The sequence below is a fragment of the Zalophus californianus genome, chromosome 9, assembly GCF_009762305.2.
Source record: "Zalophus californianus isolate mZalCal1 chromosome 9, mZalCal1.pri.v2, whole genome shotgun sequence".
Lineage (NCBI taxonomy): Eukaryota > Metazoa > Chordata > Mammalia > Carnivora > Otariidae > Zalophus > Zalophus californianus.
In genome coordinates, this window is record NC_045603.1 from 77,485,782 (window position 1) to 77,510,087 (window position 24,306).

General features: G+C 41.7%; 1 protein-coding gene across 3 annotated transcripts in view; it reads left to right on the plus strand.

Moving 5' to 3' along the window:
- TMTC1 (transmembrane O-mannosyltransferase targeting cadherins 1) overlaps positions 1–24,306 on the plus strand; it is a 277,142-nt gene that overhangs the window by 170,839 nt on the left and 81,997 nt on the right. For 2 of the 3 annotated variants that reach the window (XM_027594472.2, XM_027594473.2), the window contains one exon: positions 12,072–12,193. The exons of the other annotated variant lie outside the window; for it this stretch is intronic. In XM_027594472.2, coding sequence (XP_027450273.1) covers positions 12,072–12,193 — 122 coding nt within the window. The remainder of the gene's footprint in view (positions 1–12,071; positions 12,194–24,306) is intronic. 3 annotated transcript variants of the gene reach the window in all.

Consider the following 24,306-nt stretch of genomic DNA (forward strand, 5'->3'; position numbering starts at 1 on the left):
AGGAAAACTTTTACTCCTTGTTTTTCTGTCTAAAACATTTATTCTCTTACCTTATAAGAATTTCCCAAGGGGGGAAATGACTCCTAATTAGTGATTATGTGGTTCAATTCTTTTATTTTTTTGGCAGGCCTCATACAGATATATTGAACTTCTTTTCTCTTATATACACATTGGAGATTTCTGTTGATATATGGTGGAAAGCAGTCCTTATGAAACAGTGATAATAGGGGTTTGAATTTCTGAACTTGAAATTACAAGCACAGATCTTCTGATGGGATTGCATCCTGATAAACCTAAAACAAATTGAAAATGTAGTTCGAAAATGCATTTAATACACCTAGCCTACCACTGAGTATCATAGCTCAGCCTCGCCTACCTTGCTACACATGCTCAGAACACCTACATTAGCCTACGGTTGGGCAAAATCCCCTAACACAAAGCCTGTTTTATAATGAAGTGTTGAATATCTCCTGTAATGTATTGAGTCCTGTACTGAAAGTGAAAGACAGGACAGTTGTATGGGTGCAGAATGGTTGTCCATGGATCAGTTGCTTGCCCTCATGGCTGACCGGGAGCTACGTGTGGCTCAGTGCCCGGTGTCACAGAGAGGACAGTACCAGGTATCGGTAGCCCAGGAAAAGATCCAGATTCAAAATTCAAACTACGGATTCTACTGAATGCCTATCACTTTGCACCATCGTAAAGTCAAGAAATGTAAATGGAACCATCTTAAGTCAGGGTCCATCTGTATTTAGTACTATTTTAAACAGGGCCTTTGTTTCTATCCTTTGTTGCATTTATAAGTCTATTAAATTTGTCCTTTTAAGGTGGCAGGCAGCCTGTGGTAGGCAGGCTGTGTGTTTTTTTTTTCCTTACAGATTTTATTTATTTATTTGACACAGAGAGACACAGTGAGAGCAGGAACACAAACAGGGGGAGTGGGAGAGGGAGAAGCAGGCTTCCCACCCAGCAGGGAGCCCAACGCGGAGCTCGATCCCAGGACCCTGGGATCATGACCTGAGCCAAAGGCAGACGCTTAACGACTGAGCCACCCAGGCGTCCCATAGGCAGGCTGTTTGTCCAGTTAAAGGTGAGGGAAGAGCATTATTTAATCCTGCCTGTTATTTAGAAAAAGCTTTTCAGTGATTTGTGATGAAACAAAATGATCCATTGACTTTTATCACCAAAGTGGGTCTTAATGCAATGAGATGCAACATATTTTGATTATAGGAGATATTTTGGTTTTGGATGAGTATATTGATGGATAACAGGATTCAAATCCACTTATTAATAGTAGTTCCTCTAGGAGCTCAGCTGTACAAGTAAATCTCACTTTTTTGTTGTTTTTACCTATTAAGAAAGAAGCTTTCTAGGGGTGCCTTGGTGGTTCAGTTCAGGTGGTTAGGCATCTGCCTTCAGCTCAAGTCATAATCCCAGGATCCTGGGATCGAGCCCCACATTGGGCTCCTGCTCAGCGGGGAGTCTGCTTTTCCTTCTCTCCCTCTCCCCTTCCCCTGCTCATGCTCTCTCTTGCTGTCTCTCTCAAATGAATAAATAAAATCTTTAAAAAAAAAAAAAGCTTTCTAAGTTTCTTATTACTTCATATTTCATAAACTTAAAGTAAGCCAAATATTTCTCTGAGATTTGTTTGAGAAAGCATGGTGAATTATTTTCTTTAAGAAATGCTGCTCTAAAATATTTAGATCTTTATTGTGTGAAACTATGTGGGATTTTTGTGATTCCTTCTTATTTATTTTAGATTACAGAGGGAAGGTACTGTCTTCTCTGTGACAATCCTGAGTAGATGAATCATACTTTTTAGTGAGTGTGACTCACTGTGTGAAAAAGTAAAACACCTTGTCTTTTTCTAAACAAAAAAATAAGTCTCTGCCATCCTAAGCTTTGGAAGATTTTGGCAGAGGAACTTCTCCTTTTTTTTAAAGATTTTATTTATTTATTTGACAGAGAGAGACACAGCGAGAGAAGGAACATGAGCAGCAGGGGTGGGAGAGGGAGACACAGGCTTTCCGCCAAGCAGGGAGCCCGATGCGGGGCTCGATCCCAGGACCCTGAGATCATGATCTGAGCCTAAGGCAGACGCCCAGTGACTGAGCCACCCAGGTGCCCCGAAGAACTTCTCCTTAACAGAAGCATTTGAACAGTAACTATAGGTAGAAACAAATTCGGCCCAGCATGTACACTCTCATAGGAGTGAAACAATTTATGAAAACGTATCTAGGGGCACCTGGGTGGCTCAGTCGTTAAGTGTCTGCCTTCAGCTCAGGTCATGATCCCAGGGTCCTGGGATTGAGCCCCACATCGGACTCCCTGCTCCGCGGGAAGCCTGCTTCTCCCTCTCCCACTCCCCCTGCTTGTGTTCCCTCTCTCGCTGTGTCTTTCTCTGTCAAATAAATAAATAAAATCTTAAAAAAAAAACGCATCTAATTTATCCTCTGCTTCTGTTTGCTCAAATGAATTCATCAAAGTGAATTGTGAATTAATCAAAGTGAATTGAAACAGGTGAATTCAGCAAAGCTAAATTTACTCATGACTTGGCTTCCATGGCTAAATCCATCATGGTCCCTAATTGAATCTTCACAGAGGGGAGAAATTGGTTAATTGCTCCTGCCTCCCTCCCATACTGGGTCACCTTATTGAGTTACAGTTCTTGATTCAACGTTCTGGGGCCCTACCTGTGTCATCTCCATTTTGCCAACCAGAGCTGGATGCTGTGAGCGTGATGTGAGACCAGTGCCTCTAGGCAGTGGACTCTCTTCCCCACTCTGTTGGGACAGGCTCCAAGCACAAGACTGAGCTTCTGTCAGCATTTCTCTCCTTGCTTCTCACAGGTATCTTGTCTAGTGCATCACTAATGCTCTTCTGGACAGAGGCCCTCCCCTGAAGCCAAGGGTGTCTGATGGGGATCCTGGTTCCTCTCCCCCTCTCCCTTCCTCCTCAGCGAGCTTTGATCTCAACACATATAAACATCCATCTCTTAGAGCCACACCACTGTTGATTTTACAAATCCACATTCCTGAATGAATACTCTCTTTCTATATATATATTTTGTTGTTTTATATATTTACATATAGTATTTATATATGTAGATCTATATATATCTGTATAGAATATATATATTTATATTATATATAAAATAGATATAAAGAATAAGTGGTTGTCACATTCTTACATTCCTGGAAGATTTATGCATAAACAGTTATAAACAGTTGAATATTACAAATGGAAGCTTGAGCAGTAACAAGTTACAGAACATGTGTAGATTTAAAATTTAGAAGGTCTTTGTCCCACGTAGTTTATTCATTGTGCTTCTGTGGTCATTAGAATATGTGTGTCCTCTTATTTTCCTTACTAAGAAGGGCACTTTCATCATATTTGATTTATGTCAATCTTTATTCCCCCCTCGAGACTTCTCCAATATAATTTTGACTTACAATTCAGTAATTAAGATCAGTCAACTACATGATGTCTTACTCTGTTGTGTGTGGTAGATAAAGATATGCCCATTCTTCCAGAGGCTGGCTGTTAGAATGAGGAGATTTGCACATACTCTCTGCCACACATCCTGCTGCATTCCTGTAGACCATAGAACACTCATCTGCATCAATCTGGCGGAGTGAGTCAGTAGTGTTTTCTGTCACAGGCCTCGGGTGTGATTTTTCTAGACTACCTTCGCAGTGCCTCACTTGGTCACCTCCAAACTGCTGGGTCTCATCTGCTGTCAGTGTATTTCTGCTGCAAAACCAGAAGGCAGTGAAATCCCCCCAGTGAGTGCATGTGCATGTGTGCATGTGCATGCACATGCACACACGCGTGCGCGCGCACACACACACACACAACACTCGCTTTGGATTCCAAAGCCACATGGACTGTTGAGAGAGGACAGTCTTTGTGGTGGGCTAGACCTCAGTTTGACCCTTGTTTCTAACTAATTGTATCAACGTAGATCTGTGTCTTAAGCCCTTTGCGCCTCAATTTCTTATCTGTACAACTGGGGATAATTACTGATGTTCTAATATTATCATGAAGTTTCAGTAGAAGAATTTCAGCCCAAGGTCTGGCATATGATTCGTGCTTGAGAGATACTTGTTTTCCCTATGTCCTCTACCATTTACGACTTACCAGGTGGTCTTTATTGCCTGCTCCACGCGTCTCCCATGTATAATAGTGCGCGTACCGTAACTGCTCAGATGTGACCTTCCATCTCTCTAGTCTTCCTCACTTTTAAAAAAAATATACAGCTTTCTAGTACCTTTTCCATTTCTGTTTAGAACCACAGTAAGAGATGAAGAAAGTTCACTTCTTTGACTTCTGCCATGTCTCTAAAAATTCTTGTAGTTTCATTCTAATCAGGGAAAGGTTTCTTCAACAACGTTTTCTAATTTACTTAATTCCCTTTTAACTCCTTACTAATGCTTGCTTAACTAAAAGTGAATGGCATTCTTTTGCACTAGACTGATATTTACCAATCATGCCTCTTCTAAAGTGTCTTTTAAAAGATTTTGCTTTTATTTTTCTTTAAACACTTAAAACGCACATGCAGAACGTAACATACGTTTGCAAATAACGCTCCAAATTAGTTTATCCTCAATTAGAGTAAAGTAATCTGAGAGCTTCACTCTTCCACCTGAATTAACTCTGAGACATACTTGTGTGCTCTCGTGAGATAAGGAATTTCAATCTCAGGACCTCGTGTTGGCAAGAAGATTCAGACTGTTGATTAGAAACAAAGCAAACGAAACGTGGTGCAGAAAAATGAAGTTCAGAACCAAAGACCAGAAATCGAAAACGTCAGTTTCCTAATGCTTTGATTTTTATCTGCCTTCGGCTCTCTGTTCATTAGTGCATCTGGCCATGCTTCTTAGTGAAGAAAAGCTTGGCAGGGGGGAAAAAGCAGTGTTTAAATTGGCTTGGAGAAGACACAAGAGTGTACAGATATACTTTTGTCTCCAAGGGGATATAATTTCTTCATTCATTTCCCCTTTTAAAATTTTTCTCCTTGTGCACTTACGAGTAAATTTTAGAGCACATGGAAGTGAGGAAATGATTGCCGCAGTTCGAGCCAAGGAGAGTGTGGGTTGGCAGCTCTGTTATCGAGATCCTGAGCCTGCGCCGTTTTCTGTCCCACCCAGCTCAGCTTATCCCATCCATTTCAGACTAGGGAGAAAAACCTTTCCATGGTACCTTCCATGCCTCCATGTGAGACGTGAAGAGTGCCTCCAGTCATGGGAGGACTGTCCTTAGACCTCTCACAGGGTGACATTGCGGCCGTTTGGCCTAACTCGGGCTCCCAGGAGGATGTATAGTCACAAATTTGGCCACCGTGACCAAGGCTCTGAGAATCAGCTTTCAGGTTTTCTTATTCTCTCTACCTTTAAGACCGCCCCAAGATTCCTCCTGCCTCCTGCGTTGCTCTTATGGAGTTTAGATTCTAGGTCTTGTCTGAGGCATAACAAGCGGTCTGTTATGTGGGATATCCACAAGAGCAGTAAGAATTCCAAACTTCCTCTTCAGCTATTGAGAGGTCCGTCTCGATCTCATTGGCCAGATAAAAAGCTCTCTCAGGTTGGTGTTTGTCTTTACTGTTTTTATTTATTTATTTTTAAAGATTTTTATTTATTCAGTTGACAGAGAGACAGCGAGAGAGGGAACACAAGTAGGGGGAGCGGGAGAGGGAGAAGCAGGCTTCCTGCTGATCAGAGAGCCTGATGCGGGGCTCGATCCCAGGACCCTGGGATCATGACCTGAGCCGAAGGCAGACGCTTAACAGCTGAGCCACCCAGGCACCCCGTCTTTACTGTTTTTATACAACATTTAAAATTTTCTATAACCTCAGTGGCCTTCAAAAGGGTGGTTTAGCCACAGGCTGACACCTAATGGAAATAGAACAATGTAAGGATGGGACCAAGGCAAGGGTGGGCTGGAGCCAGCTCTCCTGTCAGCTCACAAAAACCAGGGTTCTGACCCTTCTTTAGCATCCGCAGCTCTGCGTCCATCCCTATATACCTTCCTACTCTGAGCTGATCTGCCAGTCAGGGTCCCCCGCAGGAAACACACGACAGGGCCTATGGGGTGACTGAAGAATTTATGAAGGGTCTGTTTGTGGTGATACGGGCAGGGTTCATGGAGCCAACATACACAGTGACACCTGCCAGATGACCTAAAAAGCCAAAGGACGGGACTGTCACTGGGGGGCCAAGGAATGAGAGCTGTGACCATGGAGAGGAACCCCAGATGGGAGCTGTACCTGTAGATCAGTGAACTGAGCCACTGCCTGACTGAGGTGGAGGAGGGAGGGGCTGTAAGATGCAGAGGAAAACACAGCCAACGGTGAAGATGAGCTGCACAAGAGGGCAGCCCAAGGGGAATAAGTTCGAGGTACGGTTGTGCAGGGCTCAGACAGTATCCTCTTGCCCCAAACAGCCAAGCTCTTTCTGTCCTTCTCACTTGGCACTTCCCATTCTCGTCTCGAAATCCTCCTTTGTGGCTACTGAGTTAGTATTTGGGGCCCTGTTCTCCATTCACTTAATGCTGTCTGCATTATCCCCATCCTTGCGAGTGTCTAAGGGCTTTTGTAGATTTAAAGTTCATGATGTTTTAAATCAACCGAAGCCTCTGGTTTGCTCAAGTGGAGACTCACTGACGTCTTTCCTGTGGACAGCCGGAGGAGGGGTCTTGGGGCACAAAAGAATTCTTAAGATGTATAAAAGCAACACAAGGAGAGCCCAGGTTCCCCAGTTTTGCAGGAAGGGGAGCTGAAGTTGTGTGCATCCCTGAGAACTATTTCTCCCAGAAATATTGCCATAACTCCCTGGCATTTGTGCTGCTGCTGATAGTTATTCGTGAAGGATCCAAAGGTCTAAGACATAGGACAGTTTACGACAGGGATGGTAATACCTCCACAGAGTCGTTGGGAGGTTCGGTCATTATGTAAACTTGCACAAATTTGGATTGGGTGCCGCAGGGTCGCCGTTTGGAGCCTCTCTCACCACCTGGCTCAGTGACTGGAATTCAGAACAGGCCCCTCACAAGAGATGAGGCAGTACTTGTAGTCACAAGGGATTCCAATTGATCAAATAACTTGTCGTCTTCAATTAAAAATAACTTTCACAGTGACAATAATAGGAATACGATTAGATATTTTAATAGGTTAAAGTATTTTAAAAATTAAAACTGAATGTCAATAAAGTGAAAGATGTAACTTTTCCTGATGACACAAGCCACAGGACCAAGCAAAGGAAGTAGTCATAAGTAGCAGTGAATGGAATCAGAGCGGGGCAGAAGGCATGTGTATGTCCTCATTAAAATACCTTAGGACCATTGGTCAGTCTTGCCAGACCCTCACAGGATGCTCTTGGATGCATCTGCAGCCTGAGGACTGTTCACCCCAAGTTAATGTTGCAAATACCGTCTTTCAGAGGGTTACCAAAAGTAAAAGATTTCCTTGGCAGGGAGTCCCTGTAAAGGCTCCGCTAGTGGTGCGCATGCCGCTTTTATCGCTGAGCTTTACTATTGCAACACATACAAGTCGCATGCCAATTCTGCTTGCACCAGGTATCTAGGTAACAAATTTAAATGAGATGGTGACTCCCATCAAGGAATTCCTAGTCTAATGGAAGAAGTAGACCCCTAAACAGAAAGAAAAAGGGGGGCCAAATATGTATTGGCAGCCATGCCCCTTGTCAGCTTGGCAAACGCCTGACTCCTGGGGCTGAAGAGGGGAGCTCGACTGTCATCCGCTTCTCCAAAGATTGATAAATTAGACACAGACAGCGAGAGCCCAGCGCTGCCAAATAAATCTTTAGGCTTGAAATATAACTGTGGTATATGTAGAACTCCGAGAACATACTCGCACCCTACATGCCATTTTCCTGAAAACTGTAGAGGTGGGAGAAAATATGATAATAATGGTAATAATCACTGTAACGAGGGGGCACCTGGCTGGCTCAATTGGTAGAGCATGGGACTCTTGATCTCGGGGTTGTGAGTTCGAGCCCCACGTTGGGTGTAGAAAAAATTTAAAAGTGAAAAAATAATCTTAAAAAAATTACTATAATGAGGTCCATTCTCTGCCTTTCTGGAAGGGAACGGTCAGCAGTGGATGTCATCTGTTTTGAATGGGCCAAGGAGGGGTCCTCTTCTCCTGGACACACACCCACACCCTGCTGGCCACAGTGCACGTGTTTGTGTGTGTGTGTGTGTGTGTGTCCCCTTGTCCGTGACCTGTGCTTTGACAAGTGAACTGAGAGTGAGAAGGGGAAGAAATAAACCAGAAGCTGCTGGGCTGGACTTGGATTCTGGAGTGACATTTCCTTTGAGGTCACTAATGGTCCTGAGAAAACCGCTTCTTTTCCCTTCCTTAGCTGCTTGGTCAGATAGGTGGTGTGGAGGCAGAGCCGCTCTCTGGGCAGGTGTTAAGAGCTCTTGATCTCTTTGCAGCTCAGGGGCATGCTTCTCTACCTCATCCCGAGCCAGAAAAGAATCAAACCTACCATCTGTCATACTGAATCTATCTATTTTTCCTTACAGACACAGTAGGTGTCAATACCCTTTTCTTGGTTTTACTGATCATCAGGTTAAAGCTCAAAGAAATAAATTAACTCTTGAAGTTGCAGCGTTAATCAAATAATGCATATTATTAATAGCTGATGATTAGCTCTTTTAATTCTCATGTCTTTTTACCCCCTACTGTAATTTGAATAAGTAAATATCCATTTGCCTCTATTCCTAGAAATTGAATGCACTCTGTGTACTTTGGAAAGTCACAAATTCTCTCCCCCCCCCCCCCCCACTCATATTTTGTTTGAGTTTCTATTAGGCCGAAACGAGCTTTAAATTATTTAGCCAATTCTGTCACATCTGTGATCCACAACATGCAAAATTGGATTTCCTCCCACTCTTTCTCATTCTAGAAAATTCAGCCAAAAAAAAAAAAAAATTCAGCCATATCCATGACATTTCCCCCTAACTTTACAACTTTCTGCTTGGTTGATTGACTTGCCATTTAAAGAAATACATTTCTGAATAGTTTCTCCTTCTCTTGACTGAATGGGGAGGAGGGAAGACAAAGGGTATGATCATCAATTTAATTTGAGAATAAAGAATTTGTCATGAATATTATTTTTCTCAAGACAAAATAAAATAGGAACACTTAATTGAGTTTGGGTGCTGTGTTGCTGTCTTCGATTGAATTGAGAAAAAAGCTCCCCATAGGATCAGCCCCTCTGCCAGGGACCTGCCCTCCTATCCCAGCAACAACCAAATTTGTCTGCCTCCTAAGCATTCGTTCATTTTTTCAAACTCAGATCATCACCTCCACCAGGATGTCCTTCTTAACTTCTCCCCTTCTTGCATCCAGTTTTCTTTCTTGCCCAGTCCATTTATTCATTCACTGATTTATTCAACAAATATTTCCAAGCACCCATTAAGTGCCAGGCACTGAGCTAAGCACAGACCATGCACCAGCGAACACAGCTGCCCAGCTGCCTGCCCTCCTGTCTCCTGGTGTCCTGGGGGGGAGACATTTTATAAAGACAAGAAACACATAGGTAAATGTGTGATTACAACTGGAATGATTCATGAAGGAAATAAAGAAGAACCTGGTGGAGGAACAAGGAACACGCGGTGCTGTGAGTTTTCAGTTTGCACGTTGGTCCTCTGGAGGAGGCTGGGGGCTCCTTGACCCTCACCTTCATCTTCCCTGTCCCCAGCAGCGGTGAGCTCCATGGGGGTCCTGCCCCCTGCAGGGTTGGGAGAGGGAGGGGGAGGCGGGCAGGCACGGAGTTGGGTGTCTGCAGGTCACCCGACACCTGCCTCCTCCCAACCTAGGGGCTCCTGAAAGCACTGGGGATTCTGCTGAGTAAAGGACATAAACACATGCCCACCAGAGTGAGGAAGGCAGCCTTTGTCCAGGAAAGAAGGTGTGAGATTGCAGGTGTGGAAGTGATGTCTCCTTCAGCTCCCCAGTGGGCACTGTTGTCTCATAACCTCGAGGACGGCCCGAGAGGTGGCTCACCATATGTAACACTACCCAGGACATGACTAACAGCCTGGTTGGAGTTCTGTTTACACTCTTCGTTTCAATTCTATAGGATTAATAAATAGAGCATATTAAATTCTCTTCAGAAATTTCTATGGGACAATATGCGAATTCTTTTGTAAAAAGTATTTCACCTTTTGACAGGCTTGAAAGAAATAGTCAACTATAGCTAAAAAATAAAAATGCATCGATAGAAGTAGAACACCAATCAATAGTAGGCCGAGAGTCCATGACTCACACTGGACAAGACACTTACTCTCTGGGATTCGTTTTCAATTTTAGCAAAGAAATACTTGCTCTTGATTCACAGGATTCCTATGAAGGTGTTATTCTTCTTTAAATTATGTAAACTTTAACTTCTTGAGATGAAATGTACTTTGTAAATTCAAAGTATAATCTAAATTAAAAAATAGGTTGCAGCTTTTAAATATAATGAACTTGCTACTTTTCTCACCTATTTTTTTATTCTCAATTTTATTGGGCCAGAGAAAATGTAACATCAGCCCTATTGCATCCATTTCAGTTGAAGGCTTATTATGAAAGCCTTTTTTTCCCCTTTCATCTTTTAATTCTAAAGAGTATGGTTCCTTTAGGTTAAAAAAATGAGATCATAACTTACAGAACCATTAATTATTTAGGGGAAATTGTCCAAATCACATTTATTCATATGGAATTGCTCTCCAAAATTTTATTACTCTATATGTTATAATCAGCAAAACAAAGATCTTAATAAAATCCAGGTGATGGGGCGCCTGTGTGGCTCAGTCCTTAAGCGTCTGCCTTTGGCTCAGGTCATGATCCCAGGGTCCTGGGATCGATCTCCGCATCGGGGAGCCTGCTTCTCCCTCTTCCTCTGCTTGCCACTCTGCCTACTTATGCTCTCTCTCTCTCTCTCTCTCTCTGTGTCAAATGAATAAGTAAAATCTTTTTAAAAATATAAAAAAATAAAATCTGGGTGACAAATTTCTCAAGATGTTAAAAATCTTTTACTTTGTCCACTTAAAGCATTAGTAGTTTGTATTAGGAAGTTTTATTTATATTTAAAACTCTTGTATCTAGTCTTCTACAATTATTAAAAGTAATACACCTTTAAGTGTTTGTAAGAAATATTTATAAATGTAATATGCAAAGTTCTATTTGGTTTTCTTAAACTGTTTTAAGGAGAAAAAATAATGTCATCATATATTAAGGTTTGTTTTAACTAGGCCTGTCTTCAGATGTGTTCATATCATAGACAGTCATGGAAATACAAACTAACTTTTACAGTGTCCATTATAACAAATTATTAGTAATAATTTTTTCTGCTAATTAGAAGTGACAGAAAAATCTTGACAAATTAATATCTACAATAATACATAATATTAGAGAAAGGTGCTTTGTCAATTTAATGAATTATGGTAATGATTTTTGATGCCAAAAAATTTCATGGAAAAATTAATGGCTTAATTTGAGCTAAAAATTTCTCAGCTTTAATGATCTCACTCATTGGTTCCCTGAATTTTACCATTTGCATTTAATTTCCTTTATGCCAAGCTTTATGCTAAGCTTCTGGTGAGCGTTGTGTAGGTTTGTTGTGGGTTTTTTTTTTTTAATGCATTCTATTTCTGAGAGGATAAGAATTCTCCATGATGCCTTAGTGGGCTTGATTCTATTAAGCTGCTTTGCTCCCTGGAAACCAGTTGCCTGGCGGCGGGGGCGGGGGGGGGGCACAGAGATTCTGAAAGGGACCAGAACCAAAAAGTAGGGTTGCGGTAGGGCTGGCCCAGAACAAGGAGTAATGGTCACTGATCCTGTGCAATTATCAGAGGTTTCTGGGTGGCAAACGTGTGCCTTGCCAGAGGTCTTTCAGCCTGAGGGCTTTCTCTGATGAATTCAGCACACTGATCAAAGGGTTTGCATTGGTCTCATTTATTCATTCCGTCAATGAGAACTTGAGAATGAAAGAGATGGTTAAATGCCGACTGAAGTGAAATGTTTAAAAAATTAATTTGTCCTTCACTATTGTGTGTTTCAGAGACTGGAGCACAAGGAAGTGTTAGTGGGCTTGTTGTTCCTGGTTTTCCCGTTCATTCCAGCCAGCAATCTCTTCTTCAGGGTGGGTTTTGTGGTGGCCGAGAGAGTCCTTTACATGCCTAGGTAATTATTGCTCCTGATTTCCTCTTTACGAGACCTGCCTTCCGTCACCAACATGGATAGTTCCAGAGGGACGGTCCTTTGTGTGTGTCACAATTAGGTCCTCGTGTTGCTGAGGCGTGTATTACCTCCGCTTTCACAACAGCCACAGGGAGGTCTGGGCGAGCTCACGCTTGCACCTGCTCACTCCGGCTCACAGCAGCTTACCTCCAGCTGGGAGCTTGACGGCTAAATGGGAAGTACTGACTTGAGTATATTCGGGATTCCAGTGGCAATCATTTACCCCAATATCTATGTTTCATTAAACGTAATTGTAGTAATTTTCTAGAAATATTTGATTTGCATAAAATTATTACTTGTTAAGTAACACGAGTGTAATTAACTTATATCTTCTTCCTTCTTTCTCTCTTCCTTTCTTTGTTCTTTTAATTTAAAAATAGGTACAATCTCAAGAAAATTTGTCCTTGAGAAAAAAATGGTTAAAAATTATAAAGGGTCTTCAGCCATATGTGATTACATAATGCCACTTAATCTCTGAATATTTGAACTCTGCTGAAGCTTGTCTGTTCTCTTGTCAGTGTTTCAAGTCCACATTTCTTTTCAGATGCCTAGAAAAGTCCCCTAAGTGGTTCTGCCTTTAATCCATTGTATAACCTTGAGCAAGATATGAAGCTTTTTTGAACCCAGGCTTTCTCATTTTTAGTAAACTTCCTAAAATTAAGTGGTATCATGAAAGTTATATAAGAATGAACTTTTGTAAAAGGCAGTATCCTAAACCAAAATATTATAAGGAAATCATTATTTTTATTTATTGAGTTAGGAATTTTATTTTATTTATTTATTTTTTGAATTTTATTTTTGTTTCAAATTTTTATTTAAATTCTAGTTAGTTAACATATAGTGTAATATTGGTTTCAAGAGTAGAATTCAGTGATTCATCACTTACATGTAACACCCAGTGCTCATCACAAGAAGTGGCCTCTTTAATGCCCGTCACCCATTTAGCCCATCCCCCACCCACTTTCCCTCCAGCAACCCTCAGTTTGTTCTCTGTCATTAAGAGTCTCTTATGGCAAAAAAAAAAAAAAAAAAAGTCTCTTATAGTTTGCTTGCCTCTCTCTTCCCCCCCCTTTCCCTATGTTCATCTCTTTTGTTTCCTAAATTCTACATATGAGTGAAGTCATATAGTATTTGTCTTTCTTTGGCCTATTTCACTTAGCATAATCCTCTGTAGCTCCATGCATGTCATTGCAAATGGCAAAATTTCATTCTTGTTGCTGGCTGAGTACTATTCTTGTGTGTTTGTGTGTGTACACACCACATCTTTATCCATTTGTCAGTCAGTGGACATTTGGGCTGTTTCTGTAGTTTGGCTATTGTTGGTGATGCTGCTATAAACATCAGGGTGCATGTGCCCCTTTGAATCTGCATTTTTGTATCCTTTGGTAGGAATTTTAATTAACTTTAAGTTTTATTTTTAAATTAATTTAAATATCAATAGATTTTAATTTTATTAATTGATATTGTTAGAAATTTAAAAACACAAATAATTAGGAATCAATTTCATAACCTTTGATTACCCCTAAACCAAGTCCCTAACAGTTTTTCCAAGTCTTTACAGCTTCTTGTTTTGACTTGGTTAAGGAGAGAGGACAGTCCTTAATTTTCTTCATGGGTCTTCACTACCATTTGGGAAGGAGGTTATTTCTTGATAAATACTATTTGTTAAGGACAAAAACACAACACAAATTCTTTGTATTCTGTATTGCTATGAGACACCAGGCTTATGAGACCTTGCCAATAATAGGGAATATGAAGGGCAAAGGGGATTCAGTGTCTATTCTAGATATGTTTTTGCTTAGACCAGCTGAAAGTGGCTTCAGTCTGCTCTTCTCTGTAGTGCGGATGATTCCAAGTGGAATCTGTGTTCATTCTTCACCTAACAAGTCTTCACGGAGCACGTTTGCATTCTGTACTAGAATCTGAGGCTACAAAAATGAGTCTCGGTGCCTGCCCTCAAAGAGTTTAGCTGCTGATAAACATGAATTAACGTTAATTGTATCAAAACTTCTAGTGAACCTCTATTACATGTCAGTCACTGTGCTAAGCATATTATATTTATCAGTTCACTCACATTGTTTATGTAGTAGTCCATAGCTCCCCCCTAAAGTCAGGGGGCCTGTGTTTGAATTCTGGCTTAAGCATGAGTGTGATGCCTCAAAGCTTCGCTTCCCTCATCTGTATAAAATGAAGATAATGGTACCCAACTCAAGGAGACATTGTGAGCATTAAATGAGATGATCATTTAAAAAGCTTAGAAAGTGTTTTGCATTGTATGTGGTCAATAAAAAATGTATTTTAAGTGTTATTGATTGATGTCAGCTCCCTAGGTAGCTGATGCCATTCCCCTGTTTTACAAAAATATAACACCTGGGTGCTAAGAAGTTCATGAACTTGCTCAAGATGGGCAGAGCTTAAATGCAGATCTTTGTCTACTCAAGGACCTCTCACCTTCCAGACTATATTGCTTCTCTGATAGTAACATCTTAGTATTCTTTTTAAGTAAAAAGAAGGAGAAACTCAGAACACAGTAAACGTACTTTCAGCTCAACTCCATTTGGTGATCAGGATGTGTACTTCTAAGAGTCCTGTGATATAAATCCTCAGGAATCTGGGATTCGGGGGGACAAAGAATTGCATGTGCAGCAAACTTTTCTAATCCAGAGACAAGAGAACAGTTTCTGAGGAAATAAAGGGCTGGAATTTTAAACAAGAGGTTAAAATGTCATTTTTCTGGAAGAGACCCTTATGTCAACATTATTAAGCCTATAATACTGTTATTATCCATTTGTGGGGTGTCTTAGTTAAAATGAGGGGTTCCTCTCTCCAAGGTGTATTTCCCTAAACCTATAGAATCATGCCAGTTCTGGCTCCTCCTGGGTGCCATATCTTAAATAGACCTTTCTGTGACTTTCAAAAAATGATTTATTTATTTTAGAGAGAGAGAGAAAGCACGGGCACAAGCAGGGAGAGGGATGGGGGAGAGAGAGAGAGAATCCCAAGCAGACTCTGTGCTAAGCATGGAGCCCAACATGGGGCTCGATCTCACAACCCTGAGATCATGACCTAAGCCAAAACCAAGAGGATGCTCAACCAGCTGAGCTACCCAGGTGCCCCGACCTTTCTCTGACTTTCTTTTCTCTAAAATAGACAAAGTAGTATCCCTGTCCTTTTTCCACTAGGAATAAGCTCATTTGGAGTAAAATGAAAGTTGTGAATATGAAGAAAGCCTCAATATTTCCAAGAGCAAGTGCCTGCCTCTTAGAACCAACTCGGATTTTGCTCCATTTTGCAAACTTGGTGCAGAGTCATCCAAAATCAGGGTCAGTGAGCTGGTGGTCCTCATTAAAGAGATGACTATCTTTTTTTCTTTTCTACCCTGCATGTGTGCATTGCAGTGTTGACATTCAGTCATCATTTTCCGAGGGTTTCGGCAGCTTTTTGCCCAGCTATCCACTATTTTCTACTGAGGTGGGGCATCTGGTCACTGCTGGGTAAATTCTTTTCCAGGGAAAGTCCCTCATTTTCCTAGAAAACTGTCAACATTTATAAATGGAGTGTGATGAAGTCCTTAGAGCCGCTGGAAGCTTCCTGGGGACCACAGGGAAGTTTGCCTGTGCTGTAGGCATCCCTGGGAAAGCGTGAGAACACTGGATGTTGCCTGTTGCATTTATTAAGGTTAGACATTGGCTTTGGCGATGGTGAAGACCATTTCCCAAGCCTTTTATACACACAGGAATCTTCTCTGCATGACTCTCCTTACATTATTGACCTTGACAAGAAAGAGCCATTTTCCACAGCATGAAGTACCCAGGTGCTTTGAGGAAAACAAATACCCAGTGTCCTCAGTGGAAGTTTGATAATACCTGTCATCATCTTTATGCAGACACCTGTGTTCTCTCAAAAACTCTAGCAAACGACAGGACAACGAAGTAAAAAGCTGACTTGGTAATTCTTCTGAGGAAGTTGAACTTTCTACTCATTAAATGTTTGTTTCGAGGGATATGGAGCCAAATCTTGGCCTCAGATGCCATCCATAACACCACAGAAATCATGTCCACCCTCACTGAAGCCTGGGCGACTCCCATCAGGCCCAGAGGCTGATTTGGCTATTTTACAAGAAAAGCCCAGAACGAGTCAGACCAAGTACTCTTTCATCTCTGCCTTTATGCCTAACAATGAACAAGGCACTCAAATCTTCTGGCTTTTGTTCTCCGTCATCCTAACTTAGATAAGCCCCAAAATGTCACCTTCCTCTGACTTGCACTTTGAAATCTGTGGATAAAAGGGACAGAAATAGGCTATCTATTTATCACCGCACGGCTTTAGGGTCAGAGTTTCACCACCAAAAGAAATTGGGATAATCTTTCCTTCTGGTGATAAATGCCTATTTTGTGGATTTCCTTTTTGAACAGGCAGGAGAGTTTGGGGCTTAAATCACATTTTTTAACAGAAATTTTGATCTCTTATTCTTCTCTCCAGAGAGGTATAATGTTTTATGGCTACTTTTTTTTTTTGGTATCGTATAAAAACCACATTAGAATGCTTCAAAGGACTAAAATGTCTTTGAATCAATGAAGCAGAAATAGTTGTTGCAAGCTCTCAGATGAAGTCATTGGATGTGATCAGATATCCACTTACATGCCAGATTAAGGTTGATTTATTCACTTCATCGCCAAAGAGCAAATTCCTAAGCTACTTTAAGAGAACATGAATGAGTGGAAACAGGAAGCAGATAAGAATAAATGGAGGCAGAAACAATATTGTGGATAGCATTGGTCAGGAATAATTGAGACCACAGAAGAAGTTCGATACCCTGTGATACCGTGTGTTGGAGGGAAGAAAGAAATATAAAAATTTGCCCTACTCTTAGAAAGCTGCCATTTGTATTGTATAATCCTTAAGCTTGTGGACACATCAGACATGGAAAGCTGGAAAAATGATGACCCCCACCCCATTCATTTTTGATTTTGAGGATTACCTTCAAGTCATACCTATCAGTTTGAGGTGAAATTTTTAATCTTAACTGGGTCGCTATGGGAGCAATACTGCAGTATTTCTTTCTTAGGATGCAAAAGGAGAAATGGTACCTCGGAAGTAACACTGCTTCCGTTATCTGATATTGGGAACCCCTTCTGAGGAGCCATCTATGCATGGGCTTCTTCAGACTTGCTGGAGGAGAGTGACGATGATTTGAGAGTAAATCAGAGTTTGACCAAATATTAAAATCAGCAGAGCAGTCATTTGATATCAACGCAAGCTTACCTTAGCAAATCCAGTAGGAAGAAGACTGAACTGGGAATCGGCACAGCCCCATCGGTCCCCTACTGACTGGCAGCCTTGGGGGGTATCATTTTCCTACCAGTAAAACCAGCGGGTTAGCCTTGCTCAGTGGTCCCCAAGTGTTGCTTAGATCTCCATAACAGGCTTTTCCTGGTCTGTGGCCAAATTGGGGGGTGAGGAGAGAAGGACAATGTAGTGGGTTTTTCATAAAGTTTTATCTGTGCATTTTTTAAATTATGAAATTATGCCTTTCTTATATTTTTGGTATTAAAATATCTTTTCTCCTATGACAAGGTGTAAGAGCAGCAGGGGGTGCACAACCCTCCTCCCCCACCCAAGTCCACTTACTTGGAAATTTTACAGGTTTGGGAAATCTCAAACCTCAGTAATCATTGTGCTACATGATCTCTAAGGTCTCTTTCAGCTCCAAAGTTCAGCTGTTTTGTGATTCAGAATGACCTTGTGGAAAGCATGAATTTTTTTTTTCTCCTTCAGATTTTAAACAAGGATTTTTGTCATGCATTGGAATGTGACCACCTATGTCTGCTCTTTTTCAATAGGATGGTCCCCGTAGAGAAAGGGAGATGGGTCCCGTGCAGGGAGGGGAAAGGAAGGCGGTACATTTGCCATGGGGACAGGCTCTCTGAGGGTCCAGGTGGTGGACACCAAGAAGTGGTTCGGGAAGCATCTGTGTGGGGTCTCTGCTGTGAGATAATGGGGTGTCCTCATAAGCAGCAGGAACAGCTGATGCTTAGAAGTTCACAGGGAAAGCAGCAAGAAGGAATGTATGATTTATGTCAGGAGGAAACGGGCCCCTGGCAGCAAGAGCAAGGCCAGACCTCCCTCTTTAAGGAGCCGTTGTACAGGCAGCTTAGTAACAGAGGTTGCAGTCCATGAGAACAGGTCAGAAGTTTGCCTGTCCTCATGAAGTCATGGAGAGAGACCCATTAATTCGGCTGCAGCGGAGGATCTAAGCAGGGACTCAAAGTGCAGGTAGGATTGCCCCCAAGGTGGCTGATACCAAATAAAGAGGGTTGAGTCCCTCTAAGGCCATGGCTGGCAGGGATGGGACAAGACTGAACCACGTAAGAGGATACAAGTAACTCGATTTTGAGGGGGCCCAAGTCACAAAAATCATGGAAAATCCAGGAACCAGACAAAGCCAGATACTCGTTTTTTAGTTTGGTTTTTTTTGTTTGTTTCAAATTCCCACTGTATAATACATTAGAGAGGTGGGAAAAGCAGCTTGGGCTTGACAAAGAGCCACTTAACTAAAAACCCAAGAAATAGATTGAGAGGCAGTTTTCAGTTACAAGATCAAGTGCACCAGGTCTCGGAATATGTGTGTGTAAGTCTGCCTATGTGTTGGCTAAATTACCCAGAGCCACTCAATTATTACTTAGTTTTAGCTCTGAATCCATTTTTATGCAGTTCTATCATGCCGCCTTAAAAGGAGGTTCTCTTTTGTCATAATGAGTGCAATGAAGGAAAAGGAGAAATGCAGTGTGCTGTTATGCGAGGGGGCAATAAAATGGTATCACCAAATGATCTGGAGAGAAAGGGTGAAGGTCAGGGATACCACTGGAGAAGAAACAGTGGGAAGATCCAAGATTTGAGTAAGGAAGTAAGTCTTTTTACTTTAGAGAGGTATTCTAATGCTTTTAAATATGGCATCTTCCATGTTGTACGCCGTATTTTTAGAAGAAAGCCGAGCCTGTGAAGCTCTGTTGCTCCTCCCCACATCTCCGGTCTTCAGTGGGACAAACCTCCACTGTCGTGCAGTCAGAGGCTTCCTGCTGGTGTAATAACCTACTCCGGGGTTTCAGAAGTTGATTAAGATTATTCTTCAGAATATGATGGAGTAAGGATGGAAATACTTGATACCAGCTTGTCTCTTTGCTCTTGCTGTGCCAGCATGAACTGTTCCATCCAGCCCTTTGAGACCTGAATTCAGAAGAGGTATGAGATCTAGACGCTAGGCCTTGTCCAGTGAGGGCTGCTCTTGAGGGCAGTGCCCAGGTAGGGAGGGTCCCAGGGTTGCCCCAGGCTTGGGGTCGGTGCTTGTGCTTGGGGGTGAGTGTGCCACGTGAAGAATGTGACCAGGAAGGAGAGGAGCAGGACTTTTACTGAGGGACTCGAACATATGTGTTCTAAAACTAGAGATTGTGGATCACAGACAAATAGAACAGAACAGAGCCATGGTGGAAATGAAGTGAGCTGAGGGGAGATTGGATGCCGGTGGGCTGAAGATCAGTTGGCCAATCTGCGGGGTGGCCTGGGTCAGGCAGTTACTTACTGAACTATAATCACAGCCTTAATTACACAGAAGTCTATTAGTTAATAAAAAAATGAATGTTTATGCCTATCAAGTCCTAAATGATGAACAGCAAATGTCTGGGAAACCACAATTTGAAAGTAAAATTTGGAGAGTGTAATTTGGATTCAGATGAGCCTAAATGGAAAAATATATGTGAAAATACCATAAGCTGTGCTAGGTAGCTGCAAGTCATTATTTCAGTCCACCCTGTGCAAATGAGGAGATTGGAGGAATCAAAGTTGAAGGAAAGCAAAACAACATAGGTATGGGCCTCTCCACCTTTCCCCGCCCTTTCTCTTCTTCCATTGGTTCCGCAACCCTACCCTAGCAGGTCAGTGCCATACTGAGGGAGGTTAGGAAATGTGCCTTTGCAAACAGAGGAGAACAACTAACCCATAGATGTTGACAGCCCAGGTCCTGCACATCAGGCTGTGGCTTTGCCTGGAGGGTGGGAGTGGACCGAAGTGTGGCCATCTCAGCCTCCCTCCTATCAAGACCCCTCGTCCTTATATGTGAATCCACTGCTTTCCTTTTCTCTTGGATTCCACGCAGGGAAATGTATCTCAGACCACTGACTTTTTTTTCGTTCATCTTTATTGAAATATAATTGACATATAATATTGTGTAAGTTGAAGATGTATGCGTGCTGATTGGATACATTTATATATATTGCCAAATGGTTACCACTAAACCAGTGACTTCTTATACAAATTTTAGTAATCTTAAAATATTCTCCATACTCTCTTGGAAACCTGGATTGCCTGCTCTTGTGAGGTTTGGGATCGCCATTTTTGTATGTTGTGCTTTCTCATAGTACCCCGCACAGTGGATGCTTCATAAAAGAGTATTGTAGAGCTTTTAAAAACACTGGACACATGAGAAAGCATGTGCCGGTGTGGTCAGGTCCATGTTAACACATGGAATAGAGGAGGAGGCAGCAACAACTAGTGGATTGTCCATTATGCTTTTGTTTCAGAAGTGCAGATGCTGTACCATAGGCCATGGTGGTTTGTGGAAGAAGTGACAGAATTCAGGTCCTAGAGATGGGCATGCTTGTAGGAGGGTAGGGAGAGGGTGGTTTTTCTCACTTTTCAGGAGTTGCTTTAGAGTTCCTTGGGGGAGATCTCTGGCTTTGGCCGAAAGGCCTCTCAGGCCCAGATGGAAAATCTGGCAGAGACTACTTGTACCAGGCTGGGAGGGAAGGAAGCCAGACCTGGAGTGAAAGCTCCTGCAAGGGGTAACACCTACACCCCAGGGATGGGTAGTTCTCTTGGTGGTGAAAATCTCCACCCCTGACTTGGATTGATACATTTTTAGGTTTACCCTTGTTTCCATGTGAGTTTCTCATACTTTTAACCTCATTGTTCAACCACACTTATGAAAAAGCCCCTGTCATAGTCTGATGCTCAAGGTGCAAATGAATAAAACATTACTCCATCCTTAAATAACCAGCCTGAACTTCTTAATACTTTATTTCATATGAAAGTTGAATACAAAAGCTTCTTTACTGTGCATTAGTTCACCAAAAAGATGATAATTTGCATTCTCTTCCCTTCTTTCTTCCTGTATTCATAAAGATAGAGGAGAGAAAGATTTGAAATGGGGATAAGGGAAGATTTGCTTTAAGTGCTTTTTGAATTTCAGAACTGTGAGTGCACATTAGCATACATACATGGGTACCTGTGTTTCGCACACTACAGGTGTGTCTTACTTCCTACAATAGATTGTTCTGTAAAAGTGATGTGTGACTCAGACCTTTCTGAAGTGAACAATATTGTACAAGGAAGGGGGCTTATGTGAATGCTTTTGAAAGACTTATATTGTCCCATAAATTACATAGTTTGGCTCAATCTGGACTTTAATATAAACTGGATTTCTTGAGGTGTATTTACAGATCTGATCACATATTTTAATGATATACATCGTACATTTTATTGATGTCATAGAATATGGCATGCTGAACACACACATGAACACAAACACTTCACTTGAAAACACGGATACCTTGTGTTCAGTTCACAGACTGTGTCCACATACATTATTTCATTTACTCTACAAACAGCCCTTTAAAGTAGCTATATTTTCAGCTACCTAAGGCAGGCAATTTTAAACTCTTGTAAAATAAACAGCTAAGGCTTCATGAGATTGAGCGAATCTCCTGTGGCCAATGGAACTCCCCAAGTGTCAGGAAAGAACCTAGCTCCTTTGACCCAGTTCCCAAATTCCTTTTCCTCACTGTGAACTCCCAAGCTTAAAGTTTGCACGAGGGCACTTTTGTTCCACTGCTGCTCATAGTGTTTTAGAGGCCTCAGGAAGTTACTGCACTTACAGGAGCCTGGTAGAGACAGGCATCTGTTTTGACCTGGATGTATGCAGACTCTACACATATCCTGTCTCCTACTCTATGCAGCAGAAAATAAGTCCCTAATAATATTATTATTATAATATTAATGTTATCATTTATGGTTGTCTATCGAGCATGATGCACAGTGTAAAATTATTTCCTTTTACAAATAAGAAAATTAATAACTAGAGACTTTGAATAATTGAAGATCAAACAACAGGCAGTGTCAGACCTGAAATGCAGACTCCAGAGCTCTGCCTTATTTACCACGAGAGGTCTCATAAATTTGGAGCTAGTAGATGAACTGCAAGGTTGAGAGGAAGCACCTCATCTTCAAAGACGTAGAGGAGAATCCGGTTCTCAGAAGGTGAAAGCAATGACATTATTATCCCAGTTGTTCATAGATATGCTGAGGAAAGAACGGAAGAAATCTATTTCGTGGAGAAGTGATAGAAAGAAGCTCTTCCTCTCTACCGCGGGAGCCCAGTGCCGAGGATGAGGAGCCACACAAGAGGGAAATGTATAAGAAATGCTTTTGGAGTCATTTTCTTGGAATATGAATAAAGTCACATCCAAATACATTCAACCTTCTCAGAAATTTTCCCGCCCATCAAATAAGTGAGATTTAAAAAGAAGAACAAGGGGGGAGTCTTGGCTCATCAGAAGTTGGCAGCTTCCAGGTTAAATCTGATCTGAGGCCTCGCCATTGGCCCCCTGCAGCATCAAACACTGTTCTGGGCTCCGCATTCCAGGGCTTTATTGTTTAACCATCCATGAGACCAGAATCAGATGTTACTGTCATAATTTACCAGGTGGGGATTCACCAGACCAGAGTGAAGCTAAGTAGGTCCATGTTTCATTTCAACTATCTAAAGTTGGGAATTTTTTTTTTTTAAGTAATAAAATCGTGAGATTGTGTCTGTCTTGTATCACTAATGTTATTTGTAGATCTTTTCAGTGGGTTGTTTGAGTTTAAGTTAAAAGGTGGAATTTCACTTGTATTTAATAGCGAAAAGATTCTCTTTTCTCCATGTAATTAAACAAAAATTGAAGCCATAGTAAACATCATAACATGCTTGGCCCAGAGATAGAAAATTGTCCCCTTTTCAGGTTGATGTAAATAGGAAGGAGAAGTGTTGTTCTTTTATCACTTAAGAGCTTCTGGGGAAGGTTCGTGAAAGTACATTTATATCACTATTTACACAATGATTAACTTCTCACACAGTTCTCAAATAACAGGTTTAAATATTTTTCATTCTAATATGGAAGGACAAACATTGTTGACCTGCATTTCCTCTTCAGTTCCCTTTGGATGCGCATCATAAAAGTATCAGGGGAGAGATGGCCGAGTCTCTAGTTATTACGTGCACTGAAATGGGGATACCTTCAGCCTGTGAGTGAGAGATCAAATAATGACTCCACTCCCAGAAGCCGTGGTGCTTCTCCAGCTGCTTTGAAAATGCGTCTCAGTGCTGAGCCAAACCAATCAGTAGCCAGAGTTTGGTTCTTCAGGTTCTGGTTTTGTCCACCGTCAGTGGTTTGCACGGACTCCTTTATGCTCTGTGTAGAGGTCGCTCATCAGAGCCCAGATTTTCCTTAACCAGATTCACCAAAGCAACCTGCAGTCTGGTTTCATCTCCTTGGAGGCCAGTAAGGCATGTAGCTTCTCATTTGCTTGATTTTCTACTTTCAGAATGAGGGCTTGCCCCGCCCCAAGAAATGGAGAGAGCAGTTCTCCCCGCTGCCGCTGAGATCAGTGTATTAAAGCAGATGTTGAAGGATGAAATGTCATAACAGAGAAGCATCTTAATCTTTGTGATATTGTGTTCACCTTTGTAAGAATGTGATACTCTCTAAGAAATTTGCAAACCTAAGTAGAGATGATTTTATATGGCTTACTATTTCCTTAAACTATATGTCAATACAAGGACTTTCCAAAAAAAATGATCACGTTACTTGATTCTGATGCCTGTGCTGAGCGGAAAGGAATGGCCTTCTCCTTCTTCGGTTATAGCAGGGGTCAACACACTGCGGCTCCCGAGGGGAGGCTGGCCCACTGCCTGTTTTATAAATACATTTTATTGGAACACAGCCATGCCCATTCATTTACAC